This window comes from Atheta coriaria, unplaced genomic scaffold (assembly GCF_025399875.1).
Source record: "Atheta coriaria isolate IRGN ID8LTWV9N9 unplaced genomic scaffold, Caltech_Dcor_3.1 hic_scaffold_10_pilon, whole genome shotgun sequence".
NCBI classification, from domain to species: Eukaryota; Metazoa; Arthropoda; class Insecta; order Coleoptera; family Staphylinidae; genus Dalotia; species Dalotia coriaria.
Genome location: NW_027045452.1, coordinates 3165508 through 3182472, shown reverse-complemented (window position 1 = coordinate 3182472; position 16965 = coordinate 3165508). Strand labels below are relative to the sequence as shown.

At 36.5% G+C, this 16965-nt stretch overlaps 3 protein-coding genes and 2 long non-coding RNA genes across 5 annotated transcripts; 2 read left to right on the top strand and 3 right to left on the bottom strand.

Moving 5' to 3' along the window:
• The first annotated feature begins 1523 nt into the window (after positions 1-1523).
• On the top strand, positions 1524-1973 carry LOC135800709 (uncharacterized). Its single transcript, XR_010550214.1, has 2 exons — positions 1524-1573; positions 1688-1973. It is a non-coding gene; the product is annotated as an uncharacterized lncRNA (long non-coding RNA).
• Positions 1974-3016: 1043 nt separating this feature from the next.
• On the bottom strand, positions 3017-12061 carry LOC135800466 (uncharacterized). The gene is made up of 3 exons (XR_010550162.1): positions 11727-12061; positions 11555-11596; positions 3017-3168 (listed from the first exon to the last, which is right to left on the bottom strand). It is a non-coding gene; the product is annotated as an uncharacterized lncRNA (long non-coding RNA).
• A 491-nt stretch (positions 12062-12552) lies between these two features.
• mRpL1 (mitochondrial ribosomal protein L1) lies at positions 12553-14014 on the bottom strand. The gene is made up of 3 exons (XM_065313706.1): positions 13770-14014; positions 12930-13711; positions 12553-12873 (listed from the first exon to the last, which is right to left on the bottom strand). The coding sequence occupies exons 1-3, from the start codon at positions 13786-13788 to the stop codon at positions 12631-12633; spliced, it is 1044 nt and encodes a 347-aa protein (XP_065169778.1). The 5' UTR covers positions 13789-14014; the 3' UTR covers positions 12553-12630.
• A 303-nt stretch (positions 14015-14317) lies between these two features.
• On the top strand, positions 14318-15673 carry LOC135800464 (uncharacterized). Its single transcript, XM_065313707.1, has 4 exons — positions 14318-14477; positions 14728-14960; positions 15021-15188; positions 15259-15673. The coding sequence occupies exons 1-4, from the start codon at positions 14468-14470 to the stop codon at positions 15577-15579; spliced, it is 732 nt and encodes a 243-aa protein (XP_065169779.1). The 5' UTR covers positions 14318-14467; the 3' UTR covers positions 15580-15673.
• Nup43 (Nucleoporin 43kD) lies at positions 15586-16924 on the bottom strand. Its single transcript, XM_065313708.1, has 3 exons — positions 16580-16924; positions 16289-16522; positions 15586-16228 (listed from the first exon to the last, which is right to left on the bottom strand). Exons 1-3 carry the CDS (start codon positions 16823-16825, stop codon positions 15623-15625), a joined length of 1086 nt encoding a protein of 361 aa, XP_065169780.1. The 5' UTR covers positions 16826-16924; the 3' UTR covers positions 15586-15622.
• Positions 16925-16965: the final 41 nt, after the last annotated feature.

Below are 16965 nucleotides of genomic sequence, written 5' to 3'. Positions count from 1 at the left end.
AATTTCACCGCGGCATCTGGAGATGCGGAATTAAATTCTCTGTCGGGTTGTATTTGTTTGTTTGCAGGAATTCAACCTGTAACCCGGAAAAATTTGCATAAAATGATGATTTTTTGTCCGCCTTTCTTTGTGAAATGTTTTGTACATTTTCGTGTTTTGTGCGCGATCCTAGGCGGCTCACTAGTTTCACCGCGGCATCTGGAGATGCAGAATTAAATTCTCTGTCGGGTTGTATTTGTTTGTTGCAGGAATTCGACCTGTAACCCGCAATTGCATAAAATGGGGATTTTGTCACCCTTTCTCGTGAAATGTTTGTAATTTTTCGTGTTTGTGCGCGTCTGGGCGGCTCACTAATTTCATCGGCGTCCAGAGATGCGGGTCGGTACTCTGTCGGGTTGTATTTCTGCTTTGTTTACGCAGGAATTCGACCTATAACCCGGAAAATTTGCATAAAATGGTGATTTTTGTCACCCTTTCTCGCCCAGAAATGTTTGTATTTTTCGTGTGTTTGCGCGCGATCTAGGCGGCTCACTAATTTCACCGCGGCATCTGGAGATGCGGAATTAAATTCTCTGTCGAGGGTTGTATTTTGTTTGTTGCAGGAATTCAACCTGTAGCGGAAAATTTGCATAAAATGATGATTTTTGTCACCCTTTCTTTGTAGAAATGTTTGTATTTTTTCGTGTTTGCGCGCGATCCTGGAGCGGCTCACTAATTTCACCACGCGGCATCTGGAGATGCGAATTAAATTCTCTGTCGGGTTGTATTTGTTTTGTTGCGGGAATTCGGCCTGCAATCCGCGAAAGTTTGCATCAAGGGTGATTTTGTCACCCTTTCTCGTGAAAATGTTTGTATTTTTTCGTGTTTTGTGCGCGATCTAAGGCGGCTCCACTAGTTTCACCGCGGCATCTAGAGATAAGAATTAAATTCTCTGTCGGGTTGTATTTCTTTATTGCGGGAATTCAACCTGTAACCCGGAAAATTTGCATAAAAGGGGTGATTTTTGTCACCCTTTCTTGTCGAAAATGTTTGTATTTTTCGTGTTTGTGTGCGCGATCTAGGCGGCTCACTAGTTTCACCGTTTGGGGTTTGGGTTTGTGGCGTTGGGTTGGACGGTTTGATCGCCTGTTACGGAAAAATTTGCATAAAATGATGATTTTGTCACCCCTTTCTTGTGAAATGTTTGTGGCACTTTTCGTGTTTGCGCGCGCGCGATCTGAACATCACTAATTTCATCGTGGCGTCAGGATGCGGAATTAAATTCTCATCGGGGTTGTGACGCACATTTGCGGGAATTCGACCTACCGGTAACCCGCGAAAATTTGCATAAAGGGTGATTTTGTTTTGCTTGTTTTAGGAGTTTTTGCACCTGAGTCTGACATCGTAGAAGGACCATTCTGGTATCAGATTGTAAGTAATTAATTTCCTTTATCATTTTCTAAATAACTTTATGATTATCGGTACAAATTGACCCCCAAAATTGCATTTTTATGTTCGAAGGACTAATTTTTGCTTGTTTGGGGATTTTGCACCTGAGTCTGACATCGTAGAAGGACCATTCTGGTATCAGATTGTAAGTAATTAATTCCTTTATCATTTTTCAAAATAACTTTTATGATTACATCATTACCAAATTGACCCCAAACTTACATTTTATGTTCGAAGGACTAATTTTTGCTTGTTTTAGGGATTTTGCACCTGACCCTAACATCGTAGAAGGACCATTCTTGCATCAGATTGTTAGTATTAAGTTTTATTATCTTAAATAACTTTTATTACTTTCATTTATGACGATGCCCTCAGGGCGAAACATGTCAAACTCATTATATAAAATTGTAAAATCCAATAAAAATCACGTTGACATTTAATAAATAAATAAATAACTTTTGTGATTATTACACAAATTGACTCCCAAAATGTATGCTTCTGTGTTTTCTTTAATAAAGAATATGTTTAAGTTTTTCTAATTAAAATTATTTCTGTTATTTCTACCTGATCACATATTCATATTTAAGGTCCCTCAAACTATTTATTTTGAAAAGTGCATGCTAGTGCCATCTATCAACTAGAAACGACAACAGCCAGAAAGTTTTGAGGCTTTCGGTCCGTCGCCACCAGAGGCAACTGCTTACTAGTTACCCCAAATCTTTCAGCTCCTCAACTTTCTGCGATCCTAATAGGCACAATCTTTATTTTGTCGACTTTTTTAGAGGCAAAGGGACACAAAATTTGGACTCAAACAGTCAGAAACTTTCGGGTTTTGGTATTCGGATCGCAGAAAGGGTGAGGAAAATATAAGAAATAAATAAAAGAGGCGGTGACTTAGTAATATGAAATAAAAATGAATGTTTAAAAATCTTTATTCATCAAATTCGGTTTTCTTTCTTTCGGTTTCTTAAGGATCTCGACAACTAAGAGGGCTAGAAAATTAAGAACTACATAATCTTGATCCTACAAATTTGTCAAGAAATCCATTGAAATTGGTAACAAAATTCTTTTGAATATTAGGATCGCAGAAAGTGCAGTAGGTTAAATCTCCAGCAATCTTGAATAGCGGCATAGTTTAGTTACTCGTGGATAGTAGTCACTAGTGATACCTTTTTAAAATTAATATTGATACAAAATAAAATTGATTTTGAACTATTTTCATATCTAACGCGGTGGGCATTTCCATTAAGAGTTTAAAGAGTTAGTGAGATTAATTAGAAGGGTAACCATGTTATTTACGAGCTATGTTCCCCGTTTGGAACAAATAAAACAATAAAAATGGCACAGGATACCTTAACAATGTTGATAGGTGGGATCATCCCCTGGGAGAGGGAACTGTACCTATAATCATAGAAGAGAATTTTTACAAATCAAAAGTCAATATATCTTACTGTTACTTTATTCAATGAATTACCACATGTTTAGATTATACTTGAGTCCAACCAAATACACATTGCCGCCATGTTGACTTTACGACCTCCCTACCAAATAGCTGTTTTCTAGGTGATTGAAAATGGAAACAAATATACAAGGTGTTGCAAATGAAAAATTTAATGTGAAAACAAAAAAACATTTTAAAACTACAAATATCATTCGACGTCAAGACTGACGCCACAACCGGAATGGAAAATCACGAAATTCTCCTGGAAATTTTGAAGTTTCGTCTTGGACAGATAAAATCTGTAACAAAAAAAAATATTTTCAGTATTGCAACACTCAGATCAGTGTTAAAGATGAGAAAAATTTGGAAATAAATTACATTGTTGAGCGGAAGTGCGGGACAAGGTGTCATTATTCATTTCACGAGAAAGGATGTCAATAATCAACCTTTTATGCAAATTTTCGAGGTTGCAGGTCGAATTCCTGCAACAAACAAATACAACCCGACAGAGAATTTAATTCTGCATCTCTAGACGCCCCGCTGGAGTTACAACGCCGCCTAGATCGCGTGCAAACCTAAAAAAACACAAACATTTCACGAAAAAGGTGACAAAATCACTTGTACATACAGAGAGCCTACTTGGGTTACAGTTCGAATTCCTGTAACAAACAAATACAACCCGACAGAGAATTTAATTCCGCATCTCTAAGCCCGCGATTAGGTGGTGAGCCGCGCCTAGATCGCGCGCAAACACGAAGAAAAACAAATAATTCACGAGAAAAGGTGATAAAAATCACATTTTTATGTAAATTTACGCGGGTTCCAGGTCGAATTCCTGCAAGAATTAAATACCACCCGACGAAAATTTAATTCCGCATTCTAGATGCCACGGTGTAATTAGTGAACCGCCTAGATCGCGTGCAAACGAAAAACACAAGCATTTCACGAAAAGGGGTGTCAAAATCACCCGCTGATGCAAATTTTGCCGGTTACTGGTCACGAATTCCTGCAACAAACAAATACAACGACAGAGAATTTGAATTCTGCATCTCTAGATACTTGCGAGAAATTAATTGAGCCGCCTAGATCGCGTACAAACACGAAAAAATACGAAGCATTTCACGAGAAAGGGTGACAAAAATCGCCGCTTGATGCAATTTTCGCGGATTACAGGTCGAATTCACTTGCAACAAACTAAATACAATACGACAGAGAATTTAATTCCGCATCTCTAGATGCCGCGGTGTAATTAGTGAGCCACTTAGATCGCGCACAAAACACGAAAAAGAAGTACGAAACATTTCACGAAGGGGTGACAAAAATCATCATTTTATGCAAATTTTTCCGGGTTACAGGTTGAATTCACGCGGCAAAGAAATTCAACCGACGAGAGAATTTGCAATTTCACCAAATACTCCAAGATGCCGCAGTGAAAGCTTAGTGAGCCGCACAGATCATACACAAGCACGAAAAGCTGACATTTCACGAAGGGTGACAAAATCGCAGCACGATGCGAAATTTCGCGGATTGCAGGTCGAATTTATACAGCAACAAATACAGGCGACAGAGAATTTAATTCTGCATCTCTAGATTGCCGCAATTGAAACTAATTGAGCCTAGATCGCGCGCAAACACGAGAAAAATACAAACATTTTACGAAAGGGTGACAAAAATCACCCCTTTGATGCAAATTTTCGCGGGGATTTACAGGTCGAGATTCCTGCAACAAACAAATACAACCGACAGAGAATTTTAATTCTGCATCTCACAGATGCCGCAGTGAAACTAGTGAGTCGCCTAGATCGCGCGCAAACACGAAAAAGCCACCGGTATTTCACGAAAAGGGTGACAAAAGGAATGCCCTTTTATGAAATTTACAGGTGGTCAATTCCTGCAACAAAACAAATACAACCGACGAGAGTTGTTCATACGGATGCCGCGATGAGAAATTTGTGGAGTCGCCTAGATCGCGCGCAAACACGAAAAATACAAACATTTCACGAGAAAGGGGTGACAAAATCGCTCTTTTATACAATTTTCGCGGGTTACCGGTCGAATTCCTGCAACAAACAAATACAATACGACAGAGAATTTAATTCTGCATCCCTAGATGCCGCGAGGTGAAACTAATTGACCGCCTAGATCGCTGCACAAACACGAAAAAATACAAACATTTCACGAAAGAATTTGACAAAAATCAGCATTTTATGCTAATTTTCCGGGTTTTAGGTTGAATTCCTCGCAGCAAACAAATGCCACCGACGGAGAATTTAATTCCCGCATCTCTGGATGACGCGATGAAATTTGCGAGTCGCCTAGATCGCGCGCAAACAGGGAAAAATACAGGCATTTCACGAGAAAGGGTGGCAAAAATCACCCTTTTATATGCAAAATTTCGCGGGTTACAGGTCGAATTCCTGCAACAATAAATACAACCCGACGAGAGGTACGAATTTCCGCATCTCTGGATGCCGCGATGAAATTTGTGAGTCGCCTAGATCGCTGCCTGCTTACGAAAAAATACAAACATTTCACGAGAAAGGGGTGATAAAAGTAATGTTTATGCAAAATTTTCCAGGTTACAGGTTGAATTCTGCAACAAAAATACCACCCGACGGAGGGAATTTAATTCCGCATCTCTGGACGCCACGATGAAATTAATTGGGCCGCCTAGATCGCGCGCAAGCACGAAAAATTACAAACGTTTCACGAAGGTGACCAAAATTTACCGCGCATGCCAAATTTTCGCGGGTTACACAGGTCGAATTCCTGCAACAAACAAATACAACCCGACGGGAATTTAATTCCGCATGCTCACGGATGCGATGAAATTGTGAGTCGCCTAGATCGCGCGCGCAAACACGAAAAGAAAAAGAGCCTGACATTTTCACGAGAAGGGTTGACAAAATCCGCATTTTATGCAAGTTACGCGGGTTACCGGTCGAATTCATCAACAAAGTACCACCCGACGGAGGAATTTAATTCCGCATCTCTGGATGCCGCGGTGAAATTGTGGAGTCGCCTGAATCCTGCGCAAACACGAAAAATGCAAGAGCATTTCAGAGGGGTACGGTAAAAATCACCCTTTATGCAAATTTTCGCGGATTACGGGTTGAATTCACTCCAACAAACCAAATACCACTACGACGGAGAATTTAATTGCATCACTCGTCATACCGGTCAGAGTATATGTGACGCCGTTCGCGCAGAAATGATTAAAATGGCATTACAGCAACGAGGCACGAATGTATATGAAAGGAAATAGTAATAATACCATACCAGTATTTTATGCGTTCCAATAGCCCGACAGGGGCTTATACTTAACAACTCGACGACTTATGAGTTGCAATATACCAACAGCATTTACGGACAATAAAGATGCAAAATAGTAAATAACATTATTGTAGTCGCAAGTTAAAACTAAATCGTCTATTGAGGATCGAATATAATGCAAATTTAAATAGCGCAAGTACGAACTTGAAGCGATACGAGTTTGCGAGAAACACGTCTGGATTAACCATGGACCGGCACGACACTAAAGCGCAATCCGCGGATAGTGCACGCCGTAGCCGGAAACAACAACGACGCAACGCGACGGTTTACGATAAGAAGCAGAAGTGCGCAAAGGCGGCGCGTCGCTGAATACTCGACCTTGTGCGCGTTACAATAGGCTGTCCCGCAGTCTGACTAAACTATAGAATATGCTGCATGCGGCGTGGGGTTTTGCAACAACGACGCGGGAATCTCATGCGATGCATTCCATACGGCCCGGCGATAGGAATTTCCACGTTCGTAGCAGGCTATGCTTTGGATATTCAAGCAGAGAGGTCCAGATTTAAATTAGTAAATTTAATAAAGATTTAAAGACAAAGAAACAAATATCATGTTATAAAAATTTAAAACATGAAAAAATAATTCATTACAAATAATAGACATTTTATTCAATCGCGAATATCTCGTAAACTAAAGATAAATAGATCGATCGCAGGGGTTTTAATCTACGAACTATTCTCTATAAGATAGGCTAGTTAAGAGCGGAAATCAAGAAGATAGAAATTTTCATTCATAAGAAAAAATTGCCAAGGGGGTGCTTGATACTTTTTCGGTATTATCAATATAATAAACTAAAAGAGACAAAACCAGAATCCCCAATCACCCAGTGTTTTATTCTACGAAATTATTCTCTATAAGATAGAAGCTGGTTAAAACGGAAATACAGAGATGAAATTTTCATTCTTAAGAAAAAAAATTGCCAAGGGGGGTGCTTGATACTTTTTTTCGACGATTTTTGATAATTCATATCTCTTAAACTAAAAGTGATAGCAACCAACGATCGCTGATTGAAAGATTGAAAAGGTATATAAGATAAATATAAAAATAAATATATTTCCACAGTAAAAGGTCAAAATACGCGACTGAAAGTGCTAAAAAGTGACATTTTGCAATTTTTGCTTATTTTATTCAATCGCGAATATCTCTAAAGCGTAAAGCTAAAAAGAGATAAATAAAGAGGTCTGATCGCAGTGTTTTATTCTACGAAGTATTCTCTGCAAGAATAGGCTGAATTTAAACGGAAATCTGAGAGATGGTACTTCATTCTTAAGAAAAAATTGCCAAAGGGGTGCTTGATACTTTTTTTCGACGATTTTTTGATAATTCATATCTCTCTTAAACTAAAAGTGATAGCAACCAACGAATCGCTGATTATGAAAAGAATTGAAAAAATTCTCTATCAGATAAAATATAAAATAAATATATTTCCACAGTACAAAAAGGTCAAAAAACACTGAAAGTGCTAAAAGTGACATTTTGCAATTTTGCCCATTTTTATTCAATCGCCGGTATCGTAAACTAAAGATAAATAAGATCTGATCGCAGGGTTTTAATCACACGAGCAATTCTCACATAAGATAGGCTAGTTAAAACGGAAATCTGAGAGATAGAAATTTTTCATTCTTAAGAAAAAAAATTGCCAAGGGGGTGCTTGATACTTTTTCGACGATTTTTGATAATTCATATCTCTTAAACTAAAAAGTGATAGCAGCCAACTGAATCACCTTTGATTATACGAAGATTGAAAAATTCTCTATCAGATAAAAATATAAAATAAGTATATTTCCCAGAAGTAAAAGGTCCAAAAAACGCGACTGAAAAGTGCTAAAAGTGAGCATTTGCAATTTTTGCCATTTTATTCAATCGCGAAGATATCTCGTAAACTAAGGGTAGTAGAATCTATTGATCCCGCAGCGTTTTGCATCTACGAATATTCTCTATAAGGTAGAGCTAGTTAAAACGGAAATCTGAAGATGAAATTTTTCATTCTTAAGAAAAAAAAAAATTGCCAGGGGGGTGGCGATACTTTTTCGACGATTTTTGATAATTCATATCTCTTAAACTAAGTGATAGCAGCTAACGAATCGCTGATTATGAAGATTGAAAAATTCTCACAACCAGATAAAAATATAAAATAAATATATTTCCCACAGTAAAGGTCAAAAACGCGACTGAAAGTGCTAAAAGTGACATTTTGCAATTTTTATTTTATTTCAATCATAGCGAATATCATAAATAAACTAAAAAGAGATAAATAAAGATCTGATCGCAGCGTTTTAATCTACGAACTATTCTCTATAAGATAGGCTAGTTAAAACGGAAATGCAGAGAGATGAAATTTTCATTCTTAGAAAAATTGCCAAAGGGGGAGATTTGCTTGATACTTTTTTCGACGATTTTTGATAATTCGCATCTCTTAAACTAAAAGTGAAGTAGCAACCAACGAATCGCTGATTATGAAAGGTGAAAAATTCTCTATAGATAAAATATACGAAATAAATATATTTCCCCACGGTAAAAGGGTTAAAAACGCGACTGAAAGTGCTAAAAAGTGACATTTTACGAATTTTGCCCATTTTATTCAATCGCGAATATCTCATGTGAAACAAAAGAGATAAATAAGATCACAGTCGCAGTGTTTTTATTCTACAGGGTACTCTCTCATAAGATAGGCCTAGTTAAAACGGAAATCTGAGAGATGAAATTTTCATTCTTAAGAAAAATTGCCAAGGGGGGTGCTTGATACTTTTTTTCGACGATTTTGGTAAATTTATATCTCTTAAACTAAAAGTATTGTAACCAACGAATCGCTGATTATGAAAGATTGAAAAATTCTCTATCAGATAAAAATATAAAAATAAATATATTTCCCACGGTAAAGATTTACAAAAAACGCGACTGAAAGAAGTGCTAAAAGTGACATTTTGCAATTTTGCCCCATTTTATTCAATCGCAGATATCTCGTAAACTAAAAGATAAATAAGATCTTTGATCGCAGCGTTTTAATCTACACTATTCTCTATAAGATAGGCTAGTTAAAACGGAAATCTGAAGATAAGAAATTTTCATTCTTAAGAAAAAAATTGCCAAAAGGGGGTGCTTGATACTTTTTTTTTCGACGATTTTTGATAATTCATATCTCTTAAACTAAAAGTATTAACAACCAACGAATCGCTGATTATGAGAAAGATTGAAAAAATACTCTATCAGATAAAATATAAAATAAATATATTTCCCGAGTAAAAGGTCAAAAGCGCGACTGAAAGTGCTAAAAGTATTTTTTGCAATTTTGCCCATTTTATTCAATCGCGAATATACTCGTAAACTAAAGAGATAAATAAGATCTGATCGCAGCGTTTTAATCTACGAACTATTCTCTATAAGATAGGCTAGTTAAAAAACTATGGAAATCTGAAGATGGTACGGACTCTTGTAGGAAAAATTGCCAGGGGAATTAGCGATACTTTTTCGACGATTTTGATAAATTCATATCTCTTAAACTAAAAGTGATAGCAACCAGCGAATCGCTGATTATGAAGATTAAGAAGAATTTCTATCAGATAAAATATAAAATAAATATATTTCCCACAGTAAAGGTCAAAAAGAAACACTTGACTGAAAGTGCTAAAAGTGACATTTGCAATTTTGCTACATTTTATTCAATCGCGAATATCTCGTGAACTAAAAGAGATAAATAAGATCTGATCGCAGCGTTTTTATTTACGAAGTATTCTCTGCCAAGATAGGCTAGTTAAAACGGAAATCTGAGAGATGAAATTTTTCATTCTTAAAAAAATTACCAGGGGTGCTTGATACTTTTTTTCGACGATTTTTGATAATTCATATCTCTTAAACTAAAAGTGATAGCAACCAACGAATCGCTGATTATGAAAGATTGAAAAATTCTCTATCAGATAAAAATATAAAATAAATATATTTCCACAGTAAGGTCAAAAGCGGCTAGAAAGTGCTAAAAGTGACATTTTGCAATTTTTGCTTATTTGTTTGTCTTGAATATCTCGTAAGCTAAAAGAGATAAATAAGATCTGATCAAGTGTTTTATTCTACACGAACTATACTCTATAGGGTAGGCTGGATTAAGGCGGAAATCTGAGGATAGAATTTTTCATTCTTGAAAATTGCCAAAGGGGGTGCTTGATACTTTTCAGCGATTTTTGATAATTCATCTCTTGGCTAAAATTATTAGCAACCAACGAATCGCTGATTATGAAAGATTGAAAAATTCTCTGTCAGATAAAATATAAAGAAATATATTTCCCACGGTAAAAGGTCAAAAACACTGACTGAAGGGTGCTAAAAGTGACACATTTTGCAATTTTTTGCATTTTATTCAATCGCGAATATCTCGTAAACTAAAAGAGATAAATGAATCTGATCGCGGTGTTTTTATTCTACGAACTAATATATACTATAAGATAGGCTAGTTAAAAACGGAAATCTGAGGGTAATTTTTCATTCTTAAGAAAAAAGAATTGCCAAGGGGGTGCTTGATACTTTTCGACGATTTTCCCGATAATTCGCATCTCTTAAACTAAAAGTGATAGCAACCAACGAATCGCTGATTATGAAAGATTGAAAAATTCTCTATTAGATAAAAATATAAAATAAATATATTTCCCACAGTAAAAGGTCAAGAAACGCGACTGAAAGTGCTAAAAAGTGACATTTTGCAATTTTTGCCCATTTTATCAGTATGAATATCTCGTAAACTAAAAGAGAGATAAATAAGATCTGATCGCAGCGTTTTATTCTACGAAGTATTCTCTATAAGATAGGCTGGATTAAGGCAGGAAATCTGGAGATAAAATCTTCATTGCCCAAGAAAAATGCCAGGGGTGTGGGGGTTGCTTGATACTTTCTTTTGACGATTTTCGACAGTGAATATCTTCTAAACAAAACCTAACAGTTAATTTTCAGATGCATCATCCGGGTACGCGACTATCTGATGTATTTGCAACACGCGGTGGAACCCGATAAAACAAAACAACGGAAATACGAAAACGTGCATTTAGCACGTTATCTGCGATCAAAACAAAACTAAGATGCGGCAACGTGCGGCGTGAGGGGATCTCATGCGCTGCATTTTCGCAGCGAATGCGATAAGAAAGTGTGAGTTGTGTTCAAAACAAACACAATTCTCGTGCGAAATGCCTACGTTTGCCGATAAATAAACCAATACATGACTATTTTATGATTTTCAGTTCACAATTTAGATATAGTAATGAAATTAATGTTGAATTAAAATTCGATTTAACTAATTCTAAACTGAACTAAACTAAAATCTAGGTTTAGGGCAAACACAATCTATGAATAATGAAATATTTTACTTACCGGTCTATCGAACCCGGTAAATTGACAGCTTATTGATAGATACTGAAATAAAGGAGAAACAAAAAAATTAGTTATTTCGTGACATGTTGAAATGAATCTGAGTTCCGTCGGAATGCAGTTTGTGATTTAAAATTCCTTTTATTCGCATAATAATGATAAAAATGATATTTACCAGGTAGCATATTAGCCCATGATCATCGGTTGATGATGAAGACGTTTTTCACAAGTCAATTAACTATTGGCGTTCACAAAACATGGCCGTGCGTCGGCCGACGGCAACGGATTCACAAACACATGAATAAATTAAACACGCAAAATTTAGAATTACGAGGATTACACACGCGATAAATAACTGCCAATAGATCAAGCATGTTTATTAACACTAATTATCACCGGCGATCAGGAAATAAAACGCGATTTACCGAACGAATAACAAAGAATAACACAAGCTGAAAGTGTGGAATGTGTGCTCGTCGTTATCGCGCCGATGTAACAAAACAAAATTCACTCTCTGTAATATTTTTAGTTAAACCTGCATGGCCGCGCCATCTGGGGACACTTTCTGGTACTTCACAAAAACACAAAGTGTTTCAAATACTGTGGCGCGCATGTGTAGCAGTGTTGATTTGTCTATGAGTCAGTGAGGTGTCACGCACTTAGATGGTAGCGTCCGTGTGACACACGTACGGGAAAGTGTGCGTGCACTACCCTATCTAAATGAGTAGCAGTTTTATACAGAAATGCAATAAGTCAAATCTAGACGAGGCGTGATATTCAAATTTAAATTTGCGTTTTACAAGATTAAATCCAACATTAAATCATAAATCGCATTGTATTAGCGTTTGTCTTGTAATAATTAAATACAACCCGATAGAGAATTTTATTTTGCATCTTCAGGCCCTGCGCTCAATTTGCACGAAGCTTCGTCCCCACGCACAACTGTAACAGAACCTCGGTCGGAGAGTCGCACTTGTTAACAACAAGATTCAACAAGTAAATTGTATTTAAAGCAAGTTTATTACCTAGATATTTTCTATAACAAAACATGTAATTCCTGTACGACTATGAATGATGGCTCATTGAACCACTGCTTCTTGAACTTCATCTGAAACTTCATTACCAGACTGCTGACGTTTAAGTTTCTTAGTTTCTTTAATGTCCAAGTATTGTTTGTGATCAACTTTCAACTTCTCATTACTGGGTGGACTCCATAGTAAACACCTTGTAATGAAAGGGCCTTCCCGTTTCGGCTTAACACTGTGAATGTCTTTGATTAACGATATAAAATTGGCTTCCAGATGATGAGGCTCCATATTTAACTGAAAATAGTATAAATTTGTGAAACACAATAATATAATAAAGTATATAAACTTACATTTCCAATGACAGTTTTAACTTGACCAAAATCCTTCTCATATTCATCTTTAAGAGCAGAATAATTAACTCCATTAACAATTCTCTCCACCACCATGGTTACATCATCATCCAAAGTGCCTGCATTTGGGTTGGGAAACTTCCTCTTCATCAGTCCCCTTAAAGACACCAGCTCAGGCAAAATGGTAGGTTCTGCCACAAAATGCTGAAAATCTGTCAGCATAATGGACCCATTCTGAATATCCTTGATCAGTTCCACTCCTCCAGCCATACCAGCACCTGCAGCTCTTGCTGCTTCTTGTTTAGCTACATCTTTAGTAAAAACCATAACAGTGCGCTCCTCTCCATGATCAAACTTATGTGGGATTGGTGCAATTCTGTAGAAATTGTCATGCATTCTATTCTTTTTCTCACCCTCCATGTTTAAATCAATGTTGACATGCACATTTGCATTGGGTTGATTGTACATGTCAGGATGATTGGTCTCCTTAAGACATTGAATTGCTTCAATGAAAGGATACACTGTCCACTGGTAATATTTATGAGGATATACATTATCCAGAGGCAGTTGCTTCCAGGAATCATCAAACTTCAGCTTGGGTCTTGAAGCTAGGAAACTCGCCAGGTCTCGTTGATTGTGTGGGATAAAACCGACTTTCTGAACTTCTACTTTTACCTTTGACTTTGCACGCTTGGCTCTTGTACCTTTGCGAGCTGCATAGTTTCGAATGCTGACCAAACCAAATGGAGTTAAATTTAAATGATTGTATACTACTCGGATGGCTACAAAAATATGGTATTAATGTAGTGAAAGACATTGTGTAATATAATGTAAACGTACTTGTATCAAATAACGGCATTTTATTTATTTTTAAAGAAATGTTTGAGAGAAATGCGCGAATAGTAAGGGGTTATGTACTACCTGCACCTATGCCTATGTACTTGTAGGTATGTCAGTTACGATATTTGACGAACCTATTTCAAACTGTTTTATTGTAGCGCTGTTTTGTTAAATTATTAACATAAAAAGAAAATCTACATTCATTTAATAACAAACTAGGTATGGTGTGAACATAGTGAAAATTTTTAAAACACATAGTACATATTTATATTTGTAGGGGGCGCACTTCATATCAGATGTGATCGTGGTCTAACATGTAAATATCGTGAAGTTCAATTGTAATAAAATAAACTAAAATCTAGTTTACCAATGCATTATACAATAAACCATTGACGAAAATATTTTAGCGCGAAATTAGGCAAGTATATGAACAATGTCTTATACTACACGACTATCTCACTAATAACACATAGCAACAAAAGTTGATGTCGACGCTCGTCGAACGCTGCAAATGGCCGCGATCCAAGCCAAGGAGAGTGGCTCAATATGGCCCGGCGCGTCCATTTGATCCTCACTTACATATATTCTATATTTATCGCTTGATAATTATGTGAAATTTAATGAAAATTCTTGTTTTTTATGCACAGATTTGTTGTTAATATTGGTTTTGGAAAGCGAAGAAGCATAATAACAAGATCATGCGTGATTGTAAGTCTATAATATTTTTATGTTAAATCTTTCTTCTTTAAATAAAAATTATAAATATAAAGATTATTGTAAATTTAGTAAATATTAATATATTATCTTCTCATTAGCTTTTAATAATAAAAATATTGCCGATTTAGTTTGGTCTAAAACGTGCCTGCGGCGAAATGGCTGACGGTGAACTGGCTTCGAAATCTTAATCTCAATTTTACAAATTTAAAGATTTATAGTTATTATATCAATTTATTTTTAGTAATGACAACAAAAGGCGGACAGGCCTTTTTATTGAAAATAATTGAAATGTATCGTGATAGTCCGTGCCTCTGGTATCAGGGAAACTCAGACTTTCGTGATAATGCAAAACGAAATATCGCACTAGACAAAATACTGGAATTCTATAAAACAAGAGACCCTTCTGCCAGTCGAGATACAGTATTTAAAAAACTATCCAACATTCGAAGTTCTTACAAAAAGGAAATGAGAAAGGTAAAATATTTTTCATAGTATATACAAATATGTAGATGATCATGTGCATATAATTTGTAGGTATATGCTTCCATGAAGAAAGGTTCTGATCATGTTCACGTTCCAAGACTTTGGTACTTTCGCCATCTTCATTTTCTACAAATCACGAACGAGAACAAACCCATCAAAAATACAGAGAACATAGAAATTGAAACGGTAATAGATGAGTTACCAATTGAAGAAGACACGGTATGTGTTAATTAGTGTAATTAACGTATAAACGTTTAAATTTTTAATTTGAGTCATGAATCATTTTCAGAATGAGAGCAGTTTAATGTTTGTACTGCAAACAAATCCAGATTCCAGTCCAGTCGCATCGCCTGTTTATGAACCGCTACAAAAACAAGCGAAAATTGAAATAGAAGAACACCGTGACACACTTATATCGAAACCAGATATAAGCATAAGCTCCCCTTCTCTGCCCCATGAATCTTATGGGAAACACATAGCTGAAAAACTCCGATCAATGCCACAAGAAATGGTGCCCTATTGCCAAAAACTTATCAATGAGGCAATCTTCCAGGCGGAAATGAACTGTCTAAATATGAGCACCAGGATAGTCACCGACGATAGTACATAATATAGCTTTTATACAAAGATGCAATAATGCAATGTTATTAAAATCAAGGCGTCTCGTTAGGATACAAGTTATAAACGTTGACGTTTTCTATCAAGTACATCGCCTCATTATCAGCCCCGCACAACATTTTATCCCTGCTCAAATCAATGCTGTTTACGGGTACAGGCAACTCTGGCATCAATCTATAAATATCATATTTGTTGAAATCACCTGCAAGTAGATACCATAGGCCATTGGTGCTCAAGCTGGGCTGCTTCAAACTTGTCCATTGGAAAACGTCCCCTCCGCCACAGGAGAAGAACTGATCCGGGCGGTCTTGATGGAAGACAATTTCAGAGATGGCGTCTTGATGTTGGCGCATCACGTTCAACGGGTGCGTGTTCTGTCGTAGATCCCACACTGTTATGGCACCGGTGTCATCACCGGCCATTATAATGTGGCGTTGTGTTGGGTGGTAGGCCATTGCAGTGGGACCAACAATGGCATCATCACGGAGCAGAAAGGATTGCTCTGCTTTGTTAACGTTGTTCCGAAGGTCCCAAATTTTTAAAATACCGCGTTGATTTGCGGTGAGAAGCTCGTTATAGCGCAGGAACTCCACACATTGCAATGTGCAACTGTCTGCTTCTTCTAACAAAATAAATATTATGTTATTAGTATTAGTAGGTGAGATTTTAAATATTTAATGTACCTATTGTTGCTGTGGGATTTGACTCTCCACAGATAGCAAATTAATCTTTCCATCTTCTCCAATAGTTGCAATATCACTATCATAAAGTGCAAATGATGTACAGCTGCTGGTGAAACCATTATCCAGTTTGTGAATCTGCTTCCAGCATATTTCCTGGCTTATATCTATTTCATAACCTTCACTAGAAGTTATTTTAAATAGGAAGACATCTCCATTTGAAGTTGATACAACAATTGCATCACTATTGATGAACTAAAGTGAAACAAAAATTATTTAATGTGATTTTGTTATGATTATTTAAGGATATACCTTTAATTCTGTGATGTCACTATCAAAAGCAACATCTCTAATCTCACATGGATTAATTTCTTCGTCATCTTTAATCTCCTCATCCTGTTGCATAAATCTTGGACGAATTTCCCACAAACGAACATTGTTTACATGATTATCCCAACTGGCAGTGACAAAACTATTAGGCTCATTTAATGTACTTGGTCTCCATCTAATTTTTGAAAGTTTCTCGGATATATACGTGCAATGAATGTTTCTACTCATTATAAATGTTTCTTTTAATATTACTTTAGGAAATAAATGATAAACACGCACAGAATCTATGAAACGAACCGCACGATACGAACAGTTAACCTCACTTTATGCACTAAACAAAAAAACACGCGCCGGTTAAAAACCAACAA

Excerpts from the sequence above, each read along its gene's own strand:
- mRpL1 (XM_065313706.1), bottom strand. Across the intron at positions 12,874-12,929 it reads TTAAAACTGTCATTGGAAAT|TTAAATATGGAGCCTCATCA; the intron begins GTAAGTTTATAT and ends TACTATTTTCAG.
- LOC135800464 (XM_065313707.1), top strand. Across the intron at positions 14,961-15,020 it reads ACAAAAAGGAAATGAGAAAG|GTATATGCTTCCATGAAGAA; the intron begins GTAAAATATTTT and ends TATAATTTGTAG. Across the intron at positions 15,189-15,258 it reads TACCAATTGAAGAAGACACG|AATGAGAGCAGTTTAATGTT; the intron begins GTATGTGTTAAT and ends AATCATTTTCAG.
- Nup43 (XM_065313708.1), bottom strand. The coding sequence starts at position 16,825 with ATGAGTAGAAACATTCATTGCACGTATATATCCGAGAAACTTTCAAAA. Across the intron at positions 16,523-16,579 it reads GTGACATCACAGAATTAAAG|TTCATCAATAGTGATGCAAT; the intron begins GTATATCCTTAA and ends GTTTCACTTTAG. Across the intron at positions 16,229-16,288 it reads TGCTATCTGTGGAGAGTCAA|ATAATATTTATTTTGTTAGA; the intron begins ATCCCACAGCAA and ends AATACTAATAAC.